This window comes from Amaranthus tricolor, chromosome 1, assembly GCF_026212465.1.
Source record: "Amaranthus tricolor cultivar Red isolate AtriRed21 chromosome 1, ASM2621246v1, whole genome shotgun sequence".
NCBI classification, from domain to species: domain Eukaryota; kingdom Viridiplantae; phylum Streptophyta; class Magnoliopsida; order Caryophyllales; family Amaranthaceae; genus Amaranthus; species Amaranthus tricolor.
This window is the reverse complement of record NC_080047.1, coordinates 7,494,487-7,515,000: the sequence shown is the minus strand read 5'-3', so window position 1 is coordinate 7,515,000 and position 20,514 is coordinate 7,494,487. Positions and strand designations below refer to the sequence as shown.

At 30.8% G+C, this 20,514-nt stretch overlaps 2 protein-coding genes across 2 annotated transcripts; one reads left to right on the top strand and one right to left on the bottom strand.

The window, feature by feature from the left end:
• Positions 1-4,795: 4,795 nt before the first annotated feature.
• LOC130828610 (thioredoxin M3, chloroplastic) lies at positions 4,796-10,670 on the bottom strand. The gene is made up of 3 exons (XM_057694577.1): positions 10,528-10,670; positions 7,344-7,572; positions 4,796-5,303 (listed from the first exon to the last, which is right to left on the bottom strand). Exons 2-3 carry the CDS (start codon positions 7,552-7,554, stop codon positions 4,984-4,986), a joined length of 531 nt encoding a protein of 176 aa, XP_057550560.1. The 5' UTR covers positions 7,555-7,572; positions 10,528-10,670; the 3' UTR covers positions 4,796-4,983.
• Positions 10,671-11,624: 954 nt separating this feature from the next.
• LOC130828603 (HVA22-like protein k) lies at positions 11,625-19,684 on the top strand. Its single transcript, XM_057694570.1, has 8 exons — positions 11,625-11,886; positions 12,028-12,086; positions 12,228-12,325; positions 15,518-15,569; positions 17,169-17,232; positions 17,922-18,017; positions 18,961-19,033; positions 19,259-19,684. Exons 1-8 carry the CDS (start codon positions 11,854-11,856, stop codon positions 19,393-19,395), a joined length of 612 nt encoding a protein of 203 aa, XP_057550553.1. The 5' UTR covers positions 11,625-11,853; the 3' UTR covers positions 19,396-19,684.
• Positions 19,685-20,514: the final 830 nt, after the last annotated feature.

The following is a 20,514-nucleotide window of genomic DNA, read 5'->3' as shown; positions in this document are numbered from 1 at the left end:
ATTATTATTATTATTATTATTATATATATATATATATATATATATATATATATATATATATATATAATTCCTTTGCCTCAAAAGTAAATTACTACGAAATCTAACAAGATTTTTTAAACCTATGTAGAAGTACAATATTAGAATCTTGTAGAATTATTTTTTTTATGTTGTATTGGAGTTGAAATTTTAGTCATCTATACTTTAATACCCACATATGTTACAATAAGTGTTCTATGGGATCGTCTCATCTTATATGAGCTTATATAATTATTAGTTATTTTTCTAATTGATCAGTTTAAGTTGGTAAGTGATCACTTCAAATTATAAGTGATTACAAATGCTCACTTTAATTTAAAACTATAAATTATCACTTTAAGATTATAAAAATTAATCACATTAAAACTGTAAGAGATTGCTTTAAAGCTATAACTTACAACTGATCACTTTCAAATTATTAGATGTACATCGAATGAGCTTAATAAAAGTTCTCAACATAATACTGTATTATTTGAGAATTTGTGTTATAAAAAGAAAAATATATCAAAATAACATGTATTTTAGATTTCATACCTCTAAAACTCCTTTAATACATAGAGTTTGACCAAATTTAGACCCATATATTTTTCTCCTAAGTTCAATTTAGTCTAATAAGTTTATATTTGGACGACTGATTTGTTCAAGTAAGTTCATCCGATAACATGATACCTTCGTTACTTAACATATAAATTTCTGTTTCTTTTAATTTTCTTAGACTCTTAGTATAGTTGATTGTATTTTGTGACAACTTTTTTATTTAACTTTGCACAAAAAGATAAAAGTTTGAGAAAATATATCTAAAACAAAGCTCAAGTTAAACAATTATATTATATTTAATTCAAGTTAGTCATTTTCATTAGACTTTTTTTCATTAAATTAGCAAAAATAAATAAAGATTTGTTTGAAAAATGGTTTAATGTTGCCTTTGAACTTTGGATTTATTAGCTAGTCAAACCGTCAAAAAAATATATTGTAAATGACTCATAAGTTAGTTGAAAAATTGTCTTTTAATCTAGTTTTTTTCATTATCTTTGACTTTTTATTCTCATTTTTTCTAATAAATAAATAATAACTAACAATTAATTTTCAGCTAGTCAAACCAACAAATATAAACATGTTTGACCAACAACTTTAACTATTAATCATTTACGCATTATTTTGAAATGAATAGGGCGGGTCAAAAAAATAGGCTGATAGCCCGATAATGTGAAGGGACAAGGTTCAGTTAGACTTTTTTTTCTGAAATAAGTATTGTCAAGTCCCAAGTTGAGGAGTTTCTACAATTTCAGCTCTATTTTATCATTTTTTTTTTATTTTGCCGACCTACTTTTTGTTATTGTCTTATTTTTAGACTCAATTATGCTTTAAAAAAACTCAAAATAATTATAATTTTTATTCTATTTTCCAGTTTTTTAAGGCAATGTGAAAATATCATCCTATCTATAAGGCAAATATTTCATGAGAATGAACCTAAAAATAATAAAATAAATACTCACAAAATTCTTAAAGAACACAAAAAAATTATAAACTTCTTTATAAAGACAAAATAAGAGTCAGAAAATTGCAGTGTTCCTACATGCTCGCAATATATAATTTAAAAATGATTAATTTACAATCAGCCAAATTGTTTAATCTCCTCCTTTGAATTAATTATATATATATATAAATATATATATATATATATATATATATATATATATATATATATATATATATATATATATATAACACAATGCAATTTGCTAATTAATTATATTCGCGATGCATGTATAAAATATTGGATTTCCGAACCAAACTTTACGCATTTTTATAATTACTAGAAAGAAATTGAATTAAGATGACAAAGGCATGCAAAAATAATAAGTAGAAAAGAAATTAAATGTATAAAATGGATAGACATGAATTGACTAGAACACAATCAGGAACATAATTTGGAAATATTGAGTCGTAATCCCAAAATGACTCGATTCGAAAATGTCGTAAAACATTAGGTTAAATCCTACTGTTTTGACTTGTATTTAAAATTTTGTAACCTTTTCAATTCTACTGGTTCGATATTAAAATTTTTAGTGAAAAACTATTATATTTATAGTTTATATTTGTATTTGAGTGAAAAAATATATTTTCTTGTAAAGAAAATTTTCTTATCATTAAATTTTTTTTAATAAAACCAATATTTTCTTATCATTGTGTTCGGATAGACCCATTATACTTTAGCTTTTTATAAGAAAATATTTTCTATTAAAAATTTAAAACATTATTATATAGTTTTTAAAAAATTTTTTATAAGAAAAAGTAAATAAAATTTATTAATCTATTGAATCGACTCAAACCTAAGAGAGTCCTATACTCAAAATAATCTAATCAATAATAACTCTATTAATCAAAATCCATGGGATCGAATATTTTGACAAGTCTAAAAATAGAATTCTACTTGGTCACAAACGTTATAATTTTTACTAATATTATCCAAAAAAAAAAAGGATTAATGATCAAAATGATGCCACGACATGTTGAATTGTTAAAGAGTAATATAAAGCTAACGAATACTTAAGTTAAAACTTGCTTGACAAATGACATGCATGGGCATGGACCATACAATTCCCGAATCCTCACACTATTTATTTATTAGTCTTATTTAATTTGTCTCAATATAAGAATTACTATTAATATAATTATAAATTATGTATAATTAAAGATATTAAAAGTTAAATCGTAGTCTTAGGCTAAATAGAAAAAGTATCTTTTATTATCACTATTAAAATTTATAATAATAATAATAATAATAATAGACATGAACATCCATATGTTTAACAGCTTAAGCAATGCAAAGTGAGGATTTAGTTATAGTAACATGAACAAAATGATACTGTACTTTAATTTTAGGGCTTATTTTTTAGGAAAAAATTATCTATTTTATTTCAATTTTCTTCTGTTTAATTTACTTTTATTGAAAAAATTAAATGTTACTAATTTATGTTTCCATTATTTTCAATCTAGTTTTGTTTCATTTAGTTTAACACAATTCATTCACTACAAAAAAAAAGACAACTTACCGACTAAAACCCATCAACTAACCCCAAACAGTCGTAAATTTTCGACTGTTTTTCCGACTAACATGCGTTAGTCGGAATTTCCGACTACATTTCTACTGAATAAGTTTTTGGTCAGAATTTTGAATTAGAAAAAAAGAAATTTTACTATTAATTATTTTCCGACTGAATTTTGATCAATAATTTTTCTAACCACTTTCCGACTAAAAGTCGGTCGGAATTTAAGTCGGTGTAAATTTATTTTTTTTCATTTCTTTAGCTGACCAAATATAGATATAAGTGGTAGAAGTGTTATGTTATAAGCATACTAACATTATTAAGATTATCATTAAGTAACTTGTGGCTTAGTGATTAGAGTGTTGGCATTTGTGTGGAAGGAATGTTATTATTGTTGACATGGCAGGCATGTGAGGTGGTGATCTAAGTAGACAGGTGATCCACGTGGCTATGACGTGGCAATCCTTTCAACAACAAAAATAATTTCTTTCTATACCGACTAATTTCCGACTATTTTAAGTAGTCGGAACTGTGTCTTTTTTTTAGTGATTTTAATTTTATTTTAGCACACTAATTAGTAGCCTAAACAAACATGTTCTTTAACTGGCGCATTTTACTATTAGTAGACCAAGAGAATGCCCTTACTCATCTTATATTTTGAAGCTAATTTATCTTTATTCAATTCAATTCAACATGTAGTTTAATTACTTCGATTTTTACTTCATTCAACTAGTTTAGGGGCGAAGTTACATGGGGCTGGGAGAAATTATACATTTACTAATCATCTCAAAATTAAAAGGTAAGAGTCATAAAAATACGATCGAAATAATGAATAAAATTGACATAAACTGTTAACAATATTAGTCGATAAGTTGTATTTGTCTCTTTTAATTTGCATTATTTTCTATTTTAGTTCTTACCACTGATTTTGTATCCTTTTTTTTTCTTTTGCAGTGGTCTCACTTTTTTTTTTTAATTTCATTTACAAATTTTTTTTCTCTCTCCATCTTAATCATTTGTTCTTAGTCTTAGTTTCTAACCCAATTATTTTTTCTACTAATTTCATCCAAAAATCAAATAGTGCTAATTGAAAGGGACTAATCGTGATCCTCTTAAACGATCACTGACGTGACCGTTTTATTATTTGATTAAAGGATTTGCTGGAAAAAGTTGGACAGATTGCTACATCATTAGCTTAATAAAAAGTGCAAAAATATTCAAAATTGGTTGCTGGTTGTATAAAAAAAATGATAAAGATAAGTTTCAAACGCACGTCAAAATATAATAATTGAATTAAATTCATACACTCCACTAACTCCTGTATGTAAGGCATGATTTTAAAGATCATGCAGTGACTTATGAGCTTCAAGATTATTGGAAAGTAGGGCTCATATCTAGTGTCAATCATTTTAAATTTTTAATGATACAATTATACATTTGGCTTCTCTTATCAATATTATCATTATATTAATTTTTAGGATTGCTTTATTTTTTTATATAATCATCATTATATTCAGTGTATTACGCTCATAAAAGTTATGACCAGGGTTGTAAAGATTGAATAATGGTAGATCATACTCTTGTTGACTCTTATTGAAAAAAAGAAAGAGGTTACGGTTCATCAGACTCTCAGCTTGATAAGGAAATTATTGTCTTATTGTCCAACCAAAGAAAGAGGTTACGGTTTATGATAGATAACCAAGTAAAACTTACAAAGTCAAACAAACAATACTTCAATATAATTTCCACATTTCCTTGAAGTTTTGTCTAATAGAACAATCTGCTATTCATTTCCACCAACAAAATTGGTTGGACAACTAAGATTTGATATTGTCTAATATACTTCAACATACAAGTAGAAGAACCTGACTAAAGAGATGTTAATGCATTTTAAGAACTAAGAAGCCAACATTTCGTCGATGGCATCCACATAGAATTCTTTTGGCATCGTACCAGCGATAGAATTTTGAATTTTTCCGTTCTTGAACAGAATAACCACAGGAACAGCTTTGATATCGTATTCCTTGGTTATCATCGAATCATTGTCGGTGTTGAGCACATAGCACTCGAGTTTTCCCTTGTACTCTTCGGCAATTTCATCAATCACTCGATGAACCATATTACAGGGCCCACACCAACTCGCATAGAACTCAACAAGAACAGGAGATTCATTCTTCAGAACTAGTTTGTCCCATGATTTTTGTGTTACTGTTGGAGCTGCACAAGATATAATCAAATGGATGAGCACATGTGAAGTGCTAACCAAGTTTAAGCAGGAAATTTACACCATGTTTATGACATAGAACAAACTTCATGTTATTTGGCAAAGATGTACACAAGTATTGATCCAAAGTTATAAATACCAACCCCTCTGTTACCTGGACTTGGAAGCTCACATCCGACACGAGTACGTGTCTGACTATCCAAGTCCGCTAAATAATTGAACAATTAAATATTTTTAGCCTATAAATATTCCAAGTGTCATATCCATGCCCCAATATAGAGAAACAGGCACGGGTACATGAGGTAAAATGAAGAGTCTAGTTAACAAAGACCACCCCCACACGAGTATATGACTTACCAACTAAAATAGTTGGTGCAACATCCATATTTTTAACAATGACAGAAGCTCGAAAGCAACATGATGGTCGCCATTGAAAGTATAAAGTTAAAAGTTTAACATGGTCGGCTGTGCTTTGCAAGTGTCTAGCCAAATCAGCAGTAAATATCAGGATTAAAAGCAACCTAAGAATTACATTGCGTTCAAACTTCGAAGTCCATACTGGCTAAGCTAGACAGCTTAGGAACTTTAATATTGACTTAAAGATAAATTCCTAAACAATCCTTAGGTTTCTCACAATGGATTAGCGATCAGTTGATCAAAAGCATTACATTATTAGTCAACAGAATAGACAAGCTCTCAAAAAGGACTATATCTGAGATGAAAACAGTTAAAGTCTTCTTTTCATCACCTGACCTTCGGCAGAAGTATAATAAAGAATTTAAAAATTTAGAGAACTTTGTTAGAGACTATACTTTAAGTTGGTATTGCCATGAAGTCTGGATGTAGTTGGAGCATCCTTTTTATACCCCCCCTTCGGCGCATGGTTTCATCCTCTGCCCAGGAGGAAGAAAAGGAGAATCCAAACACAAGTTCCTCTTGTCCCTATAACCATTATTCGACCACATTCTGTCGGTATCTGTTAACTTGGAGGGATTCTTTTAGTGGTGAAGTATAAGCTCCTAAATTTCCTGTCTTCTGGCTTCTTAAAGCTCAACTGAACTAGCTATGCCTTAGAAGTAGAATTTGACCTTGGAAAAGGCACCTTCAACAGAATTTGGGTAGCTAAGTCTAATGATTTGTATTATACATCATATTTGCATTTTGCCTTGATAAGCCCACTGTTATAATGCAAGCTAAAGTGGCGGATCTTGGGTCGTAAATTAGAAGGGGCCGAGAATATTATACAAACAAAAAACTAGGGGGCCAAGGTTCAAACTCTCAATGTCTTGTTTAAAAAGCATAATCTTAAGCATTGAAGCACATCTTATCATTGAAAAACGTAGACATTATTTTGTATTTTTTTGGTTTTACAAATAACCCAAATATTTTCAGTGAGACCAGGCCCTTTTTGGGCCCAAAGAAGATAAATGTCCCAGCTTTTAAGCTGACTATTTTCATGGTCCAACTTTGACGAGCTAAGAAGGTGAATAGGTAGGCTGAAATGACTTGGATAACTGGAGTTCAAAATCACATAAGAGTTAGTATTAGTAGAGCATCTGACAATAGATGATGATGATGAACGAAAGTGGGTGTGGATGATATTGGAAATGACTTATTAGTTACGAATTAGTACTAAATAGGGTACAAATCTTTGATAGCGATTATCACTCACATTGATCTGTTCTCATTTGTGTAGCTAACCTCACGTTATTGGCATTGAAATTTTGGCATTGTTGTTTGGTATCTGATCAACACTAACTTTCCATCATTCCATGTATGTTATTGATTAACCTACACATTGCTCTCTGGAACCCAACACATTCATATGTAGCTTTAAGGGGTTTAAACAAGCAGCAAGCAATAGCCAAGTGTACCACAAAGCAGCATAATGGAAATTCACAAACAAGAGAGAAATTAATGTGTGCATAAAAGCATCATAAACTGCACAGCATTGTACCAGACAATCAATCAGGATATAATCAAGGCAACAAGCTATGCTATACCTAAACAAATCACAGATTATTAGTACTTACTCTTAGGTTGGAGAGCGCAAACAACTAGAGGTCGTGGTGTTACTCTGAGAAATCCAGAGCGATTTTGCTGGGATAGAGAGTGAAAGGGCATGGATGGCAATGATAATGCTACAGAGCTTCTACATTTAACTGCAAATACACCCCTGCATTGCTGGAAGCCCCGGCAGCAATCAGAATATGACATTAGGGCCATAGAGGCTGTTGATGCCATGATGAATGATGATGAGTTCTGAAAAAAGTACACATAATTGTTATTTGATTTTAGTCTGATATAGTCAAAACAATATAATGCAACTAATGATGAGGTATCAAGTTCACTGTTGCCAAATAATCCAATATTTGTTTGAAAACTGTAAATCCAAGTATTGACAGGACACTTTCTCTTAACTAGTTCTGAAACTCTAGCCATTGCAATTGCATTTTCTGGGGTTCACAATGTCACTGTCAGTTTGAAGGTGGAAGGGCTTGGCTAAAACTGATAATAAGCAACATACTCATTCAGCTAGGGAACTTAACTAGAATTTGCCAAATTCACATAAACCAATTTGTATCCAGACATAAATAGTCTGCCCATCAAACTGCTTGGAAAACATGATCATTCAAGCTGCAGTCACAAAGCTTTCTCACCTCTCCTTAAATTCAGAAAAAACTTATTTTTAGTAGCTTGATGCCTTGATCAATGAACCATTATGTTTGAATAAGCACAAGACTCGTTTACCCAACTACAAAAGTAAAGAAAAGGTTTGTAGTGTACACTCTCTCCATCCTCCATAGTCCACATAGAGTATCAAGTATCAACTATGATTTTTTCAGTATCTTTATTTCATTGAAATAACAAAACGACTTGGCAAAAGTAAAAACAAATGATCAAATCATAATGCAAAAAAGGAATTTTAGTTGCAATTGTGTTAAAGGTCATGGTAATTCGGTGATGCAATTGTCATACTTCAATAACATGAGATATCCCTTGAATCGGCCCAAAACGTGGTTTTTTTACACCTTCATGATGCAAGTTAATCAGATAGTACCTATTCAGTGAATTTGTAAAAGTTATTCAACTCGACAAATACAATACAACGCACCCTTCTTTTTGCCTTATGAAACCAATATGTCAAGGGAGTTCTTGTACAAGTGAAGGGTGGAAAATATTACAAAGGTTGTTTGACTGTATTTGCATATTGCTTTGGAAGTGATCACACTCATTCAGATGCAATGTAAAGGTTTTCAAAAAAAGAAAAACGATGTTACCCACATTGTAAAGCTGTACAAAAAAACCATAATTTTGCCTTTTCAAGAAATATCTCATATTTTCGGTTGATATTTAATGTTACATGACCGCATCACTCCCGTTACCGCATCACCGCATCACTGTCTTATTACCGCGATTGCGACAGTTATCACATTTTTATACAATGGTGAGATAGGGATATGAAAGGGGGATAGGAGAAATGTAGTGATTATTTAAGGGGGTATGGATAAGAAATGGTTGGGATAAGGATAAAAACCCCACTTTAAGTCTTTTTCCCCGCAATCTTATACAAGGCGGTAGGTTTGTAGAGGAGGATTAAGATAAAGGCTATAAATGGTCTAATTTTAATTAGTTAACCCAACCTATGCTCAATTCCTACCAATCTTTTCATCCAATTCCACCCCACAATTCCACATTTAGATCTCACTATTTTACCACTTTAATCCTTATCCCACATACCAAACCCTATTCTTTAGGCACTCATCCCTTCCTAAATCAAAGTGAATATAACCTTTAAGGGCTCAGTTAAATTTGTACCTAAGATCATTTTAGCAGCACAATCAATGAGTTAGTGAACATAAGATCCATTTATAGCAAATATCCACTGAAGCTAGCTAAACCTAAAGCTTTAATGATTCAAGAAATATATATATATATATATATATATATATATATATATATATATATATATATATATATATATATATATATATATATATATAGATATCAACTGGCACACCAGTAATATATTCTAAGCTCTAATTCACTCCATAATCTCCATCCTAACAAGAGCATCCAAAAATATTAGTTCTCAAAATTTCCAGTGACTCGGGAATTGCTTGTAGTACACAACTACATTATGTTCATCAAGACGAATTTTCTTTATAGATTCACTAGAGAATTTGGATACACAACTCTTTCTACAACCTCATATGACCTCCCATAAAATTCTCTCTTATCTTAATCAAGAGTAGCAATACAAGTAGATCTATTCATAATGTAAATAGTTCAACTGGATAACATCACTAAGCCAACACTTCTAGAAGACCATCCCCGAGTTACCTACTTACCAACTACATATTCATGAATGCAAGAACAACCTCATAACTAATCAAATATAAGTATATGACCAATCCAATCAATTGACTAGCTCATAAGATGTAATTTCCTTCGCATAAGAATTATAACATAAGGTATTCTCAATAATTGACTAAAAAGGAAACAGCCCCATTTTAGGTACATTAATTCTCAATAATTGTTTCTAATCATGGCCATGAATCATAACATAAAAATTATAATTTCATTGGTATTATATTTCTGAAATAAAAAACACAATGTAACAAAAATCTTTAAAAAAATTTAAAAATCTTTAAATTCAAACCAAATAAACTACACTAATAACAACTATTATGACAATTGCTGCATAAACCTAAACACCTCATCGATATGAACTCAGGGCAGGCAATATACGACGATCACTGAACAGCATTCGATAAAGTGCATCAGCAATTTCAGATTTAGTAGCTCTGCTAAATAAGCATTTAAATCATGAAACTTCAAATGTGTATGAAATAATTACTCCTGTTATGCACTTTAATTTTCACAATTTCTCAAAATCAATCAAAGAAAAGAAGACCCAATTCACTGCTACACATGAAAAAACCCTGGATCAAAGATCAGCCAAAAACATCAAGAACCTACTCAGTGTCGTAACTAATCATTAGTCCGAAAGAATGCATAAAGTTGTAATAAAAGAAAGTAACATCATCCCAAAAACTGCACAATACTTCATCAGAAATCTGAGTTTAGATTACACTATAAAACAGTATGCTTAATCAATCAGGAAAAACACAGATTTAATTAACGAATGATCAAAGAGCATATGACATTTGTAGAAAGAAATCGGAAAGTGATTTGGAGATTTGATTAACTTACAGACAAATGGAATTTGGAATTGGAATTGTAGAATTGTATTGAAATAGTGCTGTATGCTAACTGGTAAGTGAAAATTTGTCAGAAGGCAGATGGATCTTTCCATTTATATTGGCATGGCATTGGCTAATAGCCGTGATGGAATCATGGAAATAATAAGTGGAGTAATTTGCCGATTCTATTAATTATTTTATTGAATAATAAATTTTGAGAAAAAAAAGTAAAAATTATAAATAATAAAACAGAATATTAAAAGAAAAATATGGAGATCACAATTATAAAAAATATTTTAATAAAGCTAATAAAAAATGTGGAAAATTTTTTATAGTGTTGGAGTTATTATTCATAACCATAAAATAATTACTTATAATAACTGATCAATTCTTATAATAACTAATCAATTGAAGAAGTACACTATTATATTGACCCGTCTCATGAGACGGCCTTATACAAAACGAAATTTATAAAGATATTAAGGGAAATTTCACGTGGTAATCCAGTTTTGACTTTTCTATAAATATTTTTTAAATTCACGTTGTGACCTTGAGATTTTATGTTTTCCACGTGGTAGAAAAATTGTTAAGTTTTTTGTTAAATCAAGTACTTATGTCGACTGAATTTCAGAATATATGGTCAATTAGGATGATCACAACATTTGTATTTTTTTGAGAAAAATGTCATTACGTTTGGTAAAATAGCATAAAGTAAACAAAAAAAACTTATTTTTTGTTTACCACATAAAAAAGTTGTAAGGTCAATGTCACCACGTGAATAAAAAAAAATTATTTGTCTACCACGTGAAAAACCCAAAAATACATGGTAACCACGTGATAAATGTGAATAATTATAAATATATATATATATATATATATATATATATATATATATATATATATATATATATATATATATATATATATATTAAGATGAATCTAATAAGAACACTTTTTATCTCTTATATCTTTCTAAAAACTTTTTTATCACTTTAAAAGTGAAATATTTCAAATAAAAAAACATTTAAAAATAAACAAAGTATTTATTACCTATTTTTATAAAAAAATACTCCATATTGAGATTGGAGCACCGACTAACAAATGAAAAGAGAAAGTATATTTAAAAATCCTTTCGAAAAAAAGCCATTTAAAAAAAAACTAATAATTGATTTTTCATGCCTGTCAAAGTGACGAAACCCAAAAGTTGCTAATGATCTGGAAAACCCCAAATCGCCAATTCGGTTTAAACAAGTTACTAATTTCCTCAGATTCCAATTGCAATTCATATTCCCTTCATTTTTTCGAACAAATCTGAAACTTCCTCATCAATTTACTGATGGCGTTTACCGGATCAAATAACATTCTCGAGGTTTCGCCTTCTCTCTGCCATCAGTGTCTGCTACTTATAATTCTAGTTTTTATTTAGCGAATTATGATAGGATTACATTAATATGGGGTTTCAGTTTTTATCCCATTTTATTTAATTCTTAAAATGTGATAATTTTTTCAGGTGGGTTTGCGATTGTTACTTAGTCCACCTGGTTCAAACATTATTGTTCGAACTGCTTGGTTAGTTTGATTAGTCTGAGCATAAGTTTGATTTTTGATTGTAATTGTTGTGAATTTCTGGGTTAATTAGTGAGGTTTTGCATGAATTGTTTGATGTATATGTGTGTAATTTTGTGGGTGTTTTTAATTTTTATTTTGCAGTTGTTCAGTAGGGGTAGTTTTGCCGGTTTATAATACTTTTAAAGCAATCGAAAGGAAAGATCCTGATGAGCAACACAAGTGTCTTGTTTATTGGGCAGGTTAGCGTTCTCCGTTGCATCATCTTTATGTTGTCCTTGCTTAATTTAGATTGTGTTTGGTTTTGCATTTGTGATTATTATTTGTGAACTTCAATTTGTTTTTGATGAATTAGTTTTCAATTTTCATTGCGTTTATTTAGTTTGATGTGTATAGAAAGAGAGGAGTGAGAGGGTGGAAAAGTGGGGATGGACGAGGGTTGAACCGTCCAAAGGTAAAGAGTTGATTTGCAAAAGGTCGCATTTCTTCTTAGCAATGGCTGTTTCAGTTTGACAGTGCTATCTAACTCACAATTCACTCTATTTTGGGCGAATTAGGAATAGCAAAATAGAGAGTCAGAGCACACATTACAATGTTACAATGCCTCAAACCTACAATTGGTTCTCCGTTAGAGTATCTTTTTGTAAACCCTCAATAATTCACTTTTACATATGATAGTCAAAGTTTTCTTTAGTTCACATGATAATCTCAGGGTTTGTAAAAATACACTCATGTGTTCTTACATACCAAAAAATGTTATACAAAATAGTATTTAAAATGCTAAATTACTAATATATCCCTATGTTTCCCCTCCATTATAGCGTCCTGTGAAACCCAATGCTGCAATAAGCTTTATTTCTAACATAATCTGATATTACTCCCCCAATTCAATTTCTTCCAAATTACCCCCATTCAAAAACCTCTGAGTCTTTTAATTTAATGTTTTGCTCTGATTGTTCATTCTAGTGCTTCGCCAAAATGTTGAGAATTTGGTAAAGCTAGAGCTCCTTACTCGTAGACTAGTACGAAGATCCATATTAGGGACAAAATGACTTTTCTTGTTGGAATAACTATATTCTTGGTCTGATTTGGTTATGACTTGATATTTAGTGCATTCAGACCACCTGTGATGTTGCATTACGGAACCAAGCAAGAAGTTCATTCCCACCGTCTTCACCCCGTGGGCAAGAAGAAAAAAGATACCTCCAAATACATGATAAAAAAAACCAATATTGGAACCTTTGGGCATTGTTGTAAATATTCATTGTTCATTTCTGCATGAGTAGTTTTAGAGGGGAATATATCACCGATTGTATATCTTGCAACTGACAATGCAACAATATAGAAGTATGGTTATATTTTGTATATATGTAGGTTTTGGATCATGTGAAAACCAATTAAAGTAGTGAAAACTGAAAACACGTGTACATAAAAGCTTAAATGGTGTACATATTCTATGGCAATTTTGTAAATAATTGGACATTTTCTAAAAGGTGCACATACATGCTTAAAAGATGTACATATTCGAATGACATGTCTGTAAATAATATGAACTTTTCCTTCACAAAAATATGTACATCTTATAAGATATTATGTATAACTTTTGCCGCAATATGTATATGTCAGTGTTTTCAGCACTTTAGTTGTTTTCACTTGATATTGGACTATATATATAGAGAGAGAGTATGAGTTTGAGGGAGTAGATGGAAGAGAAATTAGTTTTTGAGGGTTGTGTGTTTGAGGAGGAAGAATGAGTTAGAGCTAGCTCTTGATCCCAAGAAGGAAGAATAAAGTTTCTTTAAGTAAATTTTAAATGATTTATAGATTTGTTTCTCAGTTAAAATGAATGCTAATTAGTTATGTTAGTCCTTAATAAGTTAATTATTCATCAAATAGATAACAGTGTCTTAATATTTTTTCATAAGTTAATGCCAAATTTAATTAGATTGCGTGTGTATTTTTACACCCTCAAAAAAATGTTGCTTGTTTTGGGTTATTTATTTAACTTTTATTTCCCAAATAAAAATAGAAATTTGAAAATTTTTTAAATTAGTATTTGGGGCAAAAATCCTACTCAATCAGAAATATCCTAGTGGTAGTCGATAGTGGCCCATTTAGTGGTTGTTATTGAATGGGGTAATGGAAAGAATTTATATTGTAAATTTTCATAAAATGTATCATGTCATTCCCATAGTGATAAAACTTTGATAACAAAAGATTTTTTTTTTTTTGTTACATTTTTCCATTACATACCAGCTCTCCAAATAGTAATGCTTTGGGAACTTTGTAAAGAAAATGAGAGGATCAAAGTAACTCAAGCATTGACCATTGCACTTGTCAAGAGATTTTCCTACCAAAATTTGATACCGACAATCAAACGGGTTGTAGATATTTCAGTTGCAATTCTGGATTGTAGTGATAATTTTGACGGCCTTTGTCTTTTGTAGCTGTTAAAAGGTGCAAAGTTCAGCTTAAGTATAAATTAACGCGCAATTTTTGTTGAAACGAACCCTAAGATTCAGTTAGTTGAGTTTTATCCTTTGCATCGCTGCTGTTGTGCTGGATGTTTTCTTTCACATGTCATTGTTCTGCTATGGTGAACTATATCGGTCACATGTGATCCTGTTTTAGTTTATATTATGAATCTAAGTGTAAATTAGATGATTAGATATTTCTATCTAGTAAGTTAAACTATAAGGTAATTATGTCACCTAAATATGATGTGGAACTGAGTCCTACTTAGCTTCTCTCTCGTTTTTTTTCACCTCATATAAGTGGTTTGTTCTATTGTTTGCTTAACTGCTAAGGCGACTGTTTTAATTATTAGTCATCTCCAATTGAATTACCAATGGAGTTGTCTATGGTATCTTCAACTTTTGAGCTTGTTAATGTATCAAGTAATCAAAGATTTTGAGTTAAATAGATTAAGGATGACATTATTTATCATTATATTGGCATGTTCTTCTTTTGAAGGGCATATTTGGCCTTTGTTCAGAACTAGAAAGATAATTCTTTTAAAAGAAACATGGGATGTTCCACAGGCTATCTTGTATAAAGAAACTTAAATTCATATTTTCTACTACTGGCCGTTTAGCGGAAATTATTCCAACTGCAAGATTTCTTATAGAGGAACAACATGAGCTAAGTAGTGCATCTTTGTTACCATAATTGATATGTGGTTTATTCTTTGTATACTTTAGTTCGGTTCATATTTTTTTCAGTTGTACTAAAGGTGTATATCCTTGAAGATTCCTTCTTGTATAATCTCAATGTCAAGCTTGTATGTGATTCAGATTCACTGGCATTGAATTCCCAGGAACGTAGTTGAAGTGTTATTCTTGTTGGACCGTCCATATATATCTCATTGTCTACTGGGTTCTCTATTTGTCTTTCCATTAACTTTTTATCTGATGACAGCTCTTCTCTGTATGCAGCATATGGATCATTTACTGTTGCTGAAATGATTACGGATAAGCTCATTTATTGGTACCATTCTTAAGCTTAATCACTTTCCTAGTCTAACTGTTTAAGTTTGTTGTTTGTTTACTGACATATATTATGTATCATGATACTATTATGTTAAATTCATCTGGCTTTTTTTTTTTTTGTATTTGATATGTTAAAGGGAAGAGTTTCTTGCATTCCTTTGAACAATTTTTTGCTCTGTCCTCATAATATAGAGATCATAGCCCGGTGATCTGTTGGCAAAGCTATTTGATTTCACAGAAACCATAAAATAGCACAGGAGAGAAAATAGATAGGTGAACCTTGGTGAATATTGTGTCAGGACCATGTGTGATGTTACTAGATTCTTAACTTCTCATTTGTCCGTATTTGATCTTTGATTTCCCTTGCTTTTTGGATATTCATCGTGGGAAAAATTTGCATCTTAGCTGGTTAAAATTATCCTGAAATTACCTTCTAAATACGGTCTTTATGTCAAGAGTGTCCTTTTAACTTCATTGATTTGGGTGCAAAGTTACTACATTTAGAGTCTTAGACCCATTTAGGTGAAATGTGCTAACATTGGCTAGATTTTGATGGTAAATTCCTAATTTACCTCGTAGTTGCATAAGTGAATGCTTAATTAGAAATTTCCAGATATCCCAATTGAACTTTTGTGGTGAAATTTAACTGCAAATTGAACCTCTGAAATTCGGTCAAAGCTAATAATTATGATGTCAAATGGATTTAGAAGGTATGGTTTTGGAAAAAAATGAAGACTAGAAGTGGCAAAACATCATATATGTAAGGTATTAAGTCTATTAACGAACAAATTCCCCTACAAGAAGGAATTGTTATTTCATGATGCTTTAAGGTTTGCCTGGACAAGTAACCTATTTATGTATTTGCAAGGGTGGGCAAATGTGTGTCAGAAATTTAGACAGGAGATCAATCTTTACATTTGGTTACTTTATCACTGTGATTTCCCTCTTACTTACTCCTATATGTTCGTGATTTCCTACTATATAATTTAAAGTACTTGTGGTTTAGGAGATGAGGGTGACATTGTATTTTGTTTCCTAGTGATCTACTTGTACTGCAGATGTATTTTTTGATTAATTTTACGAGCTTCACCATTACGTACATGATTCATTTGCCATTTGACATCATTGTGTGAAGTGTGAACCATTGACATGTTAAGTTTGCAGTCTTACTTTTTCTGTTCCAAAGAAGAATTCTTTCGTATTGAAGAATGTTTTGTTGAACAATAATGCCTACTTAATTATTTATATCCCGAATTCCCAATCCCTCCCTTAATTACAAATTGCAATTTGAAATTAAATTGTATGTATATTTAACTGATATGAAAAATCGAAAATTATATGCTTAAGATAATAAATTCCTCTTAGTTGAACACCTTATAAAAAAAAAAATAGAACACAAATATCTTTTTAAGATTGGTTATGCTAAATGGATTCTTTGTCTGTTTTTGTTAAATTTTATTTTTGCAATCCCCAGTTTGAATTTGATTTAACTTCTATGTTTTTGTTAAATTTTATTTTTGCAATCCCCAGTTTGAATTTGATTTAACTTCTAAATTTTACATTACTAAAAACTATGATTCCTTGTTCCTTTTGTTAGGTTTCCCCTTTACTACCATATGAAGTTTGCTTTTCTTGTGTGGCTTCAACTTCCGCCTTCCGATGTAAGCTTCTTTGCATGACATTTCCTTCTTTTCCACATGAATACTTTTTTAGGCTGTGTTTGGGAATAAGTATTTTATTTACAAAATATAGATTTCAATTATGAAATTATAAATGAAGAATTTGAGAATGATAGAGTTTGGAATCATTCTCAAATTCTCAACTTTAACTAGCATTTAAAACAATGGTGGAATTAGCTCAAATCCAAACTTTATCTTTTAATTAGTAAAATACTAAATTTGAGCTAAATTCTAGATTTCCGAATTAATTATCATTCCCAAACATAGCATTATTAAATTTGTACTATTCGAGCTCTAAACAAATTCTTTTTATGTTGCTTTTATATAAAATTTTATGAACAATAGAGTCACTGGTATTTGGCTTATTGCAGCTTGCCAGTAAATTGTATATGATGATAAAATTTGACTTTTATGCAAAAGATCGTTGCGTGTTTGCACATTGTTGGGTGTGTATTTACATATATTTGCATGAGTTGAGAATTCAGATAAGCTTTCTCTTGCTCTGGTGTAGTTCCCCACCTACAGCCTCCAGGCCATTAGTTTGTTGGTTGTTGTGTGGACTGTAAATAGACTTCTTTTGGCGCACGGGATAGGGGTTGGTGCCCTTTAAGATCACTTGGATTTATGAGTGATATGCAAGTTGGGCTTATTGTCTGTATTCTGTATGACAGGGAGCAACACAGCTGTATATGAACCACATACGTCCTTTCCTCTTGAGACATCAAGCTAAACTTGATCATATTGTGGGACTTATGTATAGCGAAATGGTAAGGTTCTTTGTTTATTCTTAACACGCTCCACATTTTTACTAATAGAGATTTTATTTGGCTTAAAGTTACGACTTACAAGATTATTAATTTTGTGCTGGCATTTGTGTGTCGTCAATTCAAATAGGATATGGAATACGCAGTGGAAGATATATATGTATATGTATGAAAAAAACTTAGTTGACCCAGTGGGTAAATAGCTAATAGACAAATAAAACATGTTCATTATTGATGAGTTGGATTTCACTATTTATTGATGTCTAGTAGTGGATTGTTTACCCAGTAGGTAGATATAGCTAGGCTCATATATGTATCGACTTTTCAGTTTTCCCCGTGTCACTAAACGACCAGTCTGATCTCTGATGTACCTCCGGGATCCGCACTCTCCTAATCATTCTCTATCACAACAACCTTTGTTCTGTGGTTTCTCCTTATTCATGTTCGAATTTTTTTTCTCATCTAACATGTAAATTGTCCATCACCCCATCCCTTTTATTCCTTCTCCATTTTAAAACCTAGTAAAAAGATTGTTTGAGACGGTGTAACATAATTCACTTGCTAATTCGCTTTTGGAATTCGTAATTCGCTCAAATTTGCCCAATAGCCCAAAACTGACCATAATTCACTTTTTTCGATTTACGATTCGCGAGGAAATTAGCAAATCATCTGACACGAATTTGGGGAGTGAAGACTTACCAGTTTTTACTCTGTTTTCTTAATAAAAGGATGAGATGACAGTTTCGTGCTTCTTGGCTTTTGAAATTTGAATTAATAATCTGTTCTAATTTTCTTTCCCGTGGTTGTACATTCTCCCATTTGGTTCATAGAAAATCAGTTTTTATGTCATCTTATTATGCCTGAACTTCTTGAAGCCACTTTATTTATTTAATATCAAGAAATAATACACCGGGGCTGAAAGTTTAAAAGCTTCTTCAATTTGCAGGCTAAATTTGCTGCTGTGCACCAAGCAGAACTCCAATTTGTAAAGAAAATCCTTGGCAGCATTGTTGATTCAGGTGTGTTTATTAAGGATTTCCTCATCCTAAAGTTTTCTCGATATCTTTTCAATTTCCAAATCCTTAAGCTGATTTTGATGTACCCTTAATATCTTTCACTTTACATCAGATTCTCTTTCTTACACTACTTCGTTTTTTCATCGTGTTATTCTGTATTATTCTAGTAACTCGTTTTATGCTTTTGCTCATTTTTTTACTCACTCTCTTCTGTTGCGCTCGGTTCAGCAACGCAAGCTCTTGGGGGAATCCTGCATCCGACCCATGGAAGACGACGTGGTGGTGCTGGAAATAATAGTAATGGTGGTGGTTATGCTGCAATCGAAGGTCCAGAAGAGGAAGAAGATCCAGAACATGAAGATTGATCATTACCTTAATGCAATGTGTAATGTTTTCAATTTTTATTCGTCGTTTCGTGCTGATTGCTGATCTTTATCTTATGCACACATTAATCCCAATATCTGGGAGCTTAAACAGATTTGCTTTAAAAGAAACCCAGTTTTCTGCAGTGCTGTAAATTGTAGAGCTGTATAGCGTATAGCCGTATAGGATAGTATAAGTGTAGATTATGTTTTTGTTTTTTGTATTAGTAGTTACATGCTTGTAGCTTACCAATCAAATTTCCCATTTAAGTTTTTTTTTTTTTTTTTTTTTTTTTTTTTTTTTTTTTGAAGTTTTGGTTTGGTTTATAGCCAAGTAGACTAATGACTCGTTTGTTTGTATCAATCTATTTGGTCATATGAGATAGGAGGCTCGGGCAAATTCAAAACGTTAGTATATATATTCTTGTAAAATTAATTATGTTATCATTTCTCATTGTAACATGTTATAATGTTTAATACTAATATGATGCTTAATTAAATAACTCGAGCTATGACGTAAGCAGTTACCACTTACCATTTAACCCAAAAGATGATTTTGGTGAGTATAAACTTTATGAGTGAAAATTAGCTCACTTGGTTATTTTGATTGACCAATATGTTAGTTTTATTTGTAAGCTTGGATTTTACTTCATTTTATCCCAATGAATTCCATAAGTTTTCAAATTATCATATATAATCACATTATATCTCTTTATTTTATCAAAATTTTAAAACTCGATAATTATTTTTAATTTTATTTATATATGTTTTCACCCTCCATTTTTTATCTATTACTCTCTTATACTTTTAATTAAACTTATACAAAATAAAATATAACAAACACTTAGAGACAGACTAGTAAATAGTAATGCATCGATGAGAGATTAGCTCCTTCCTCTCCATGTCATACCCTTTATTCTCAAGATGTAATAAGGGTATACAAATGAAATAAAATATAATTGTGGATAATTAATATTTTTTTTTTTGTGTGTGGAATGAAATTATTTATTTTTCCAAAATCAGTAATTTATTTACATTAATAAAAAAATAGAAAAAGGAGCGTCATTATAGGGAAAGTGATTCACGAAAAGCATAAAATCAAAGGGAAATTGACGCAAATCA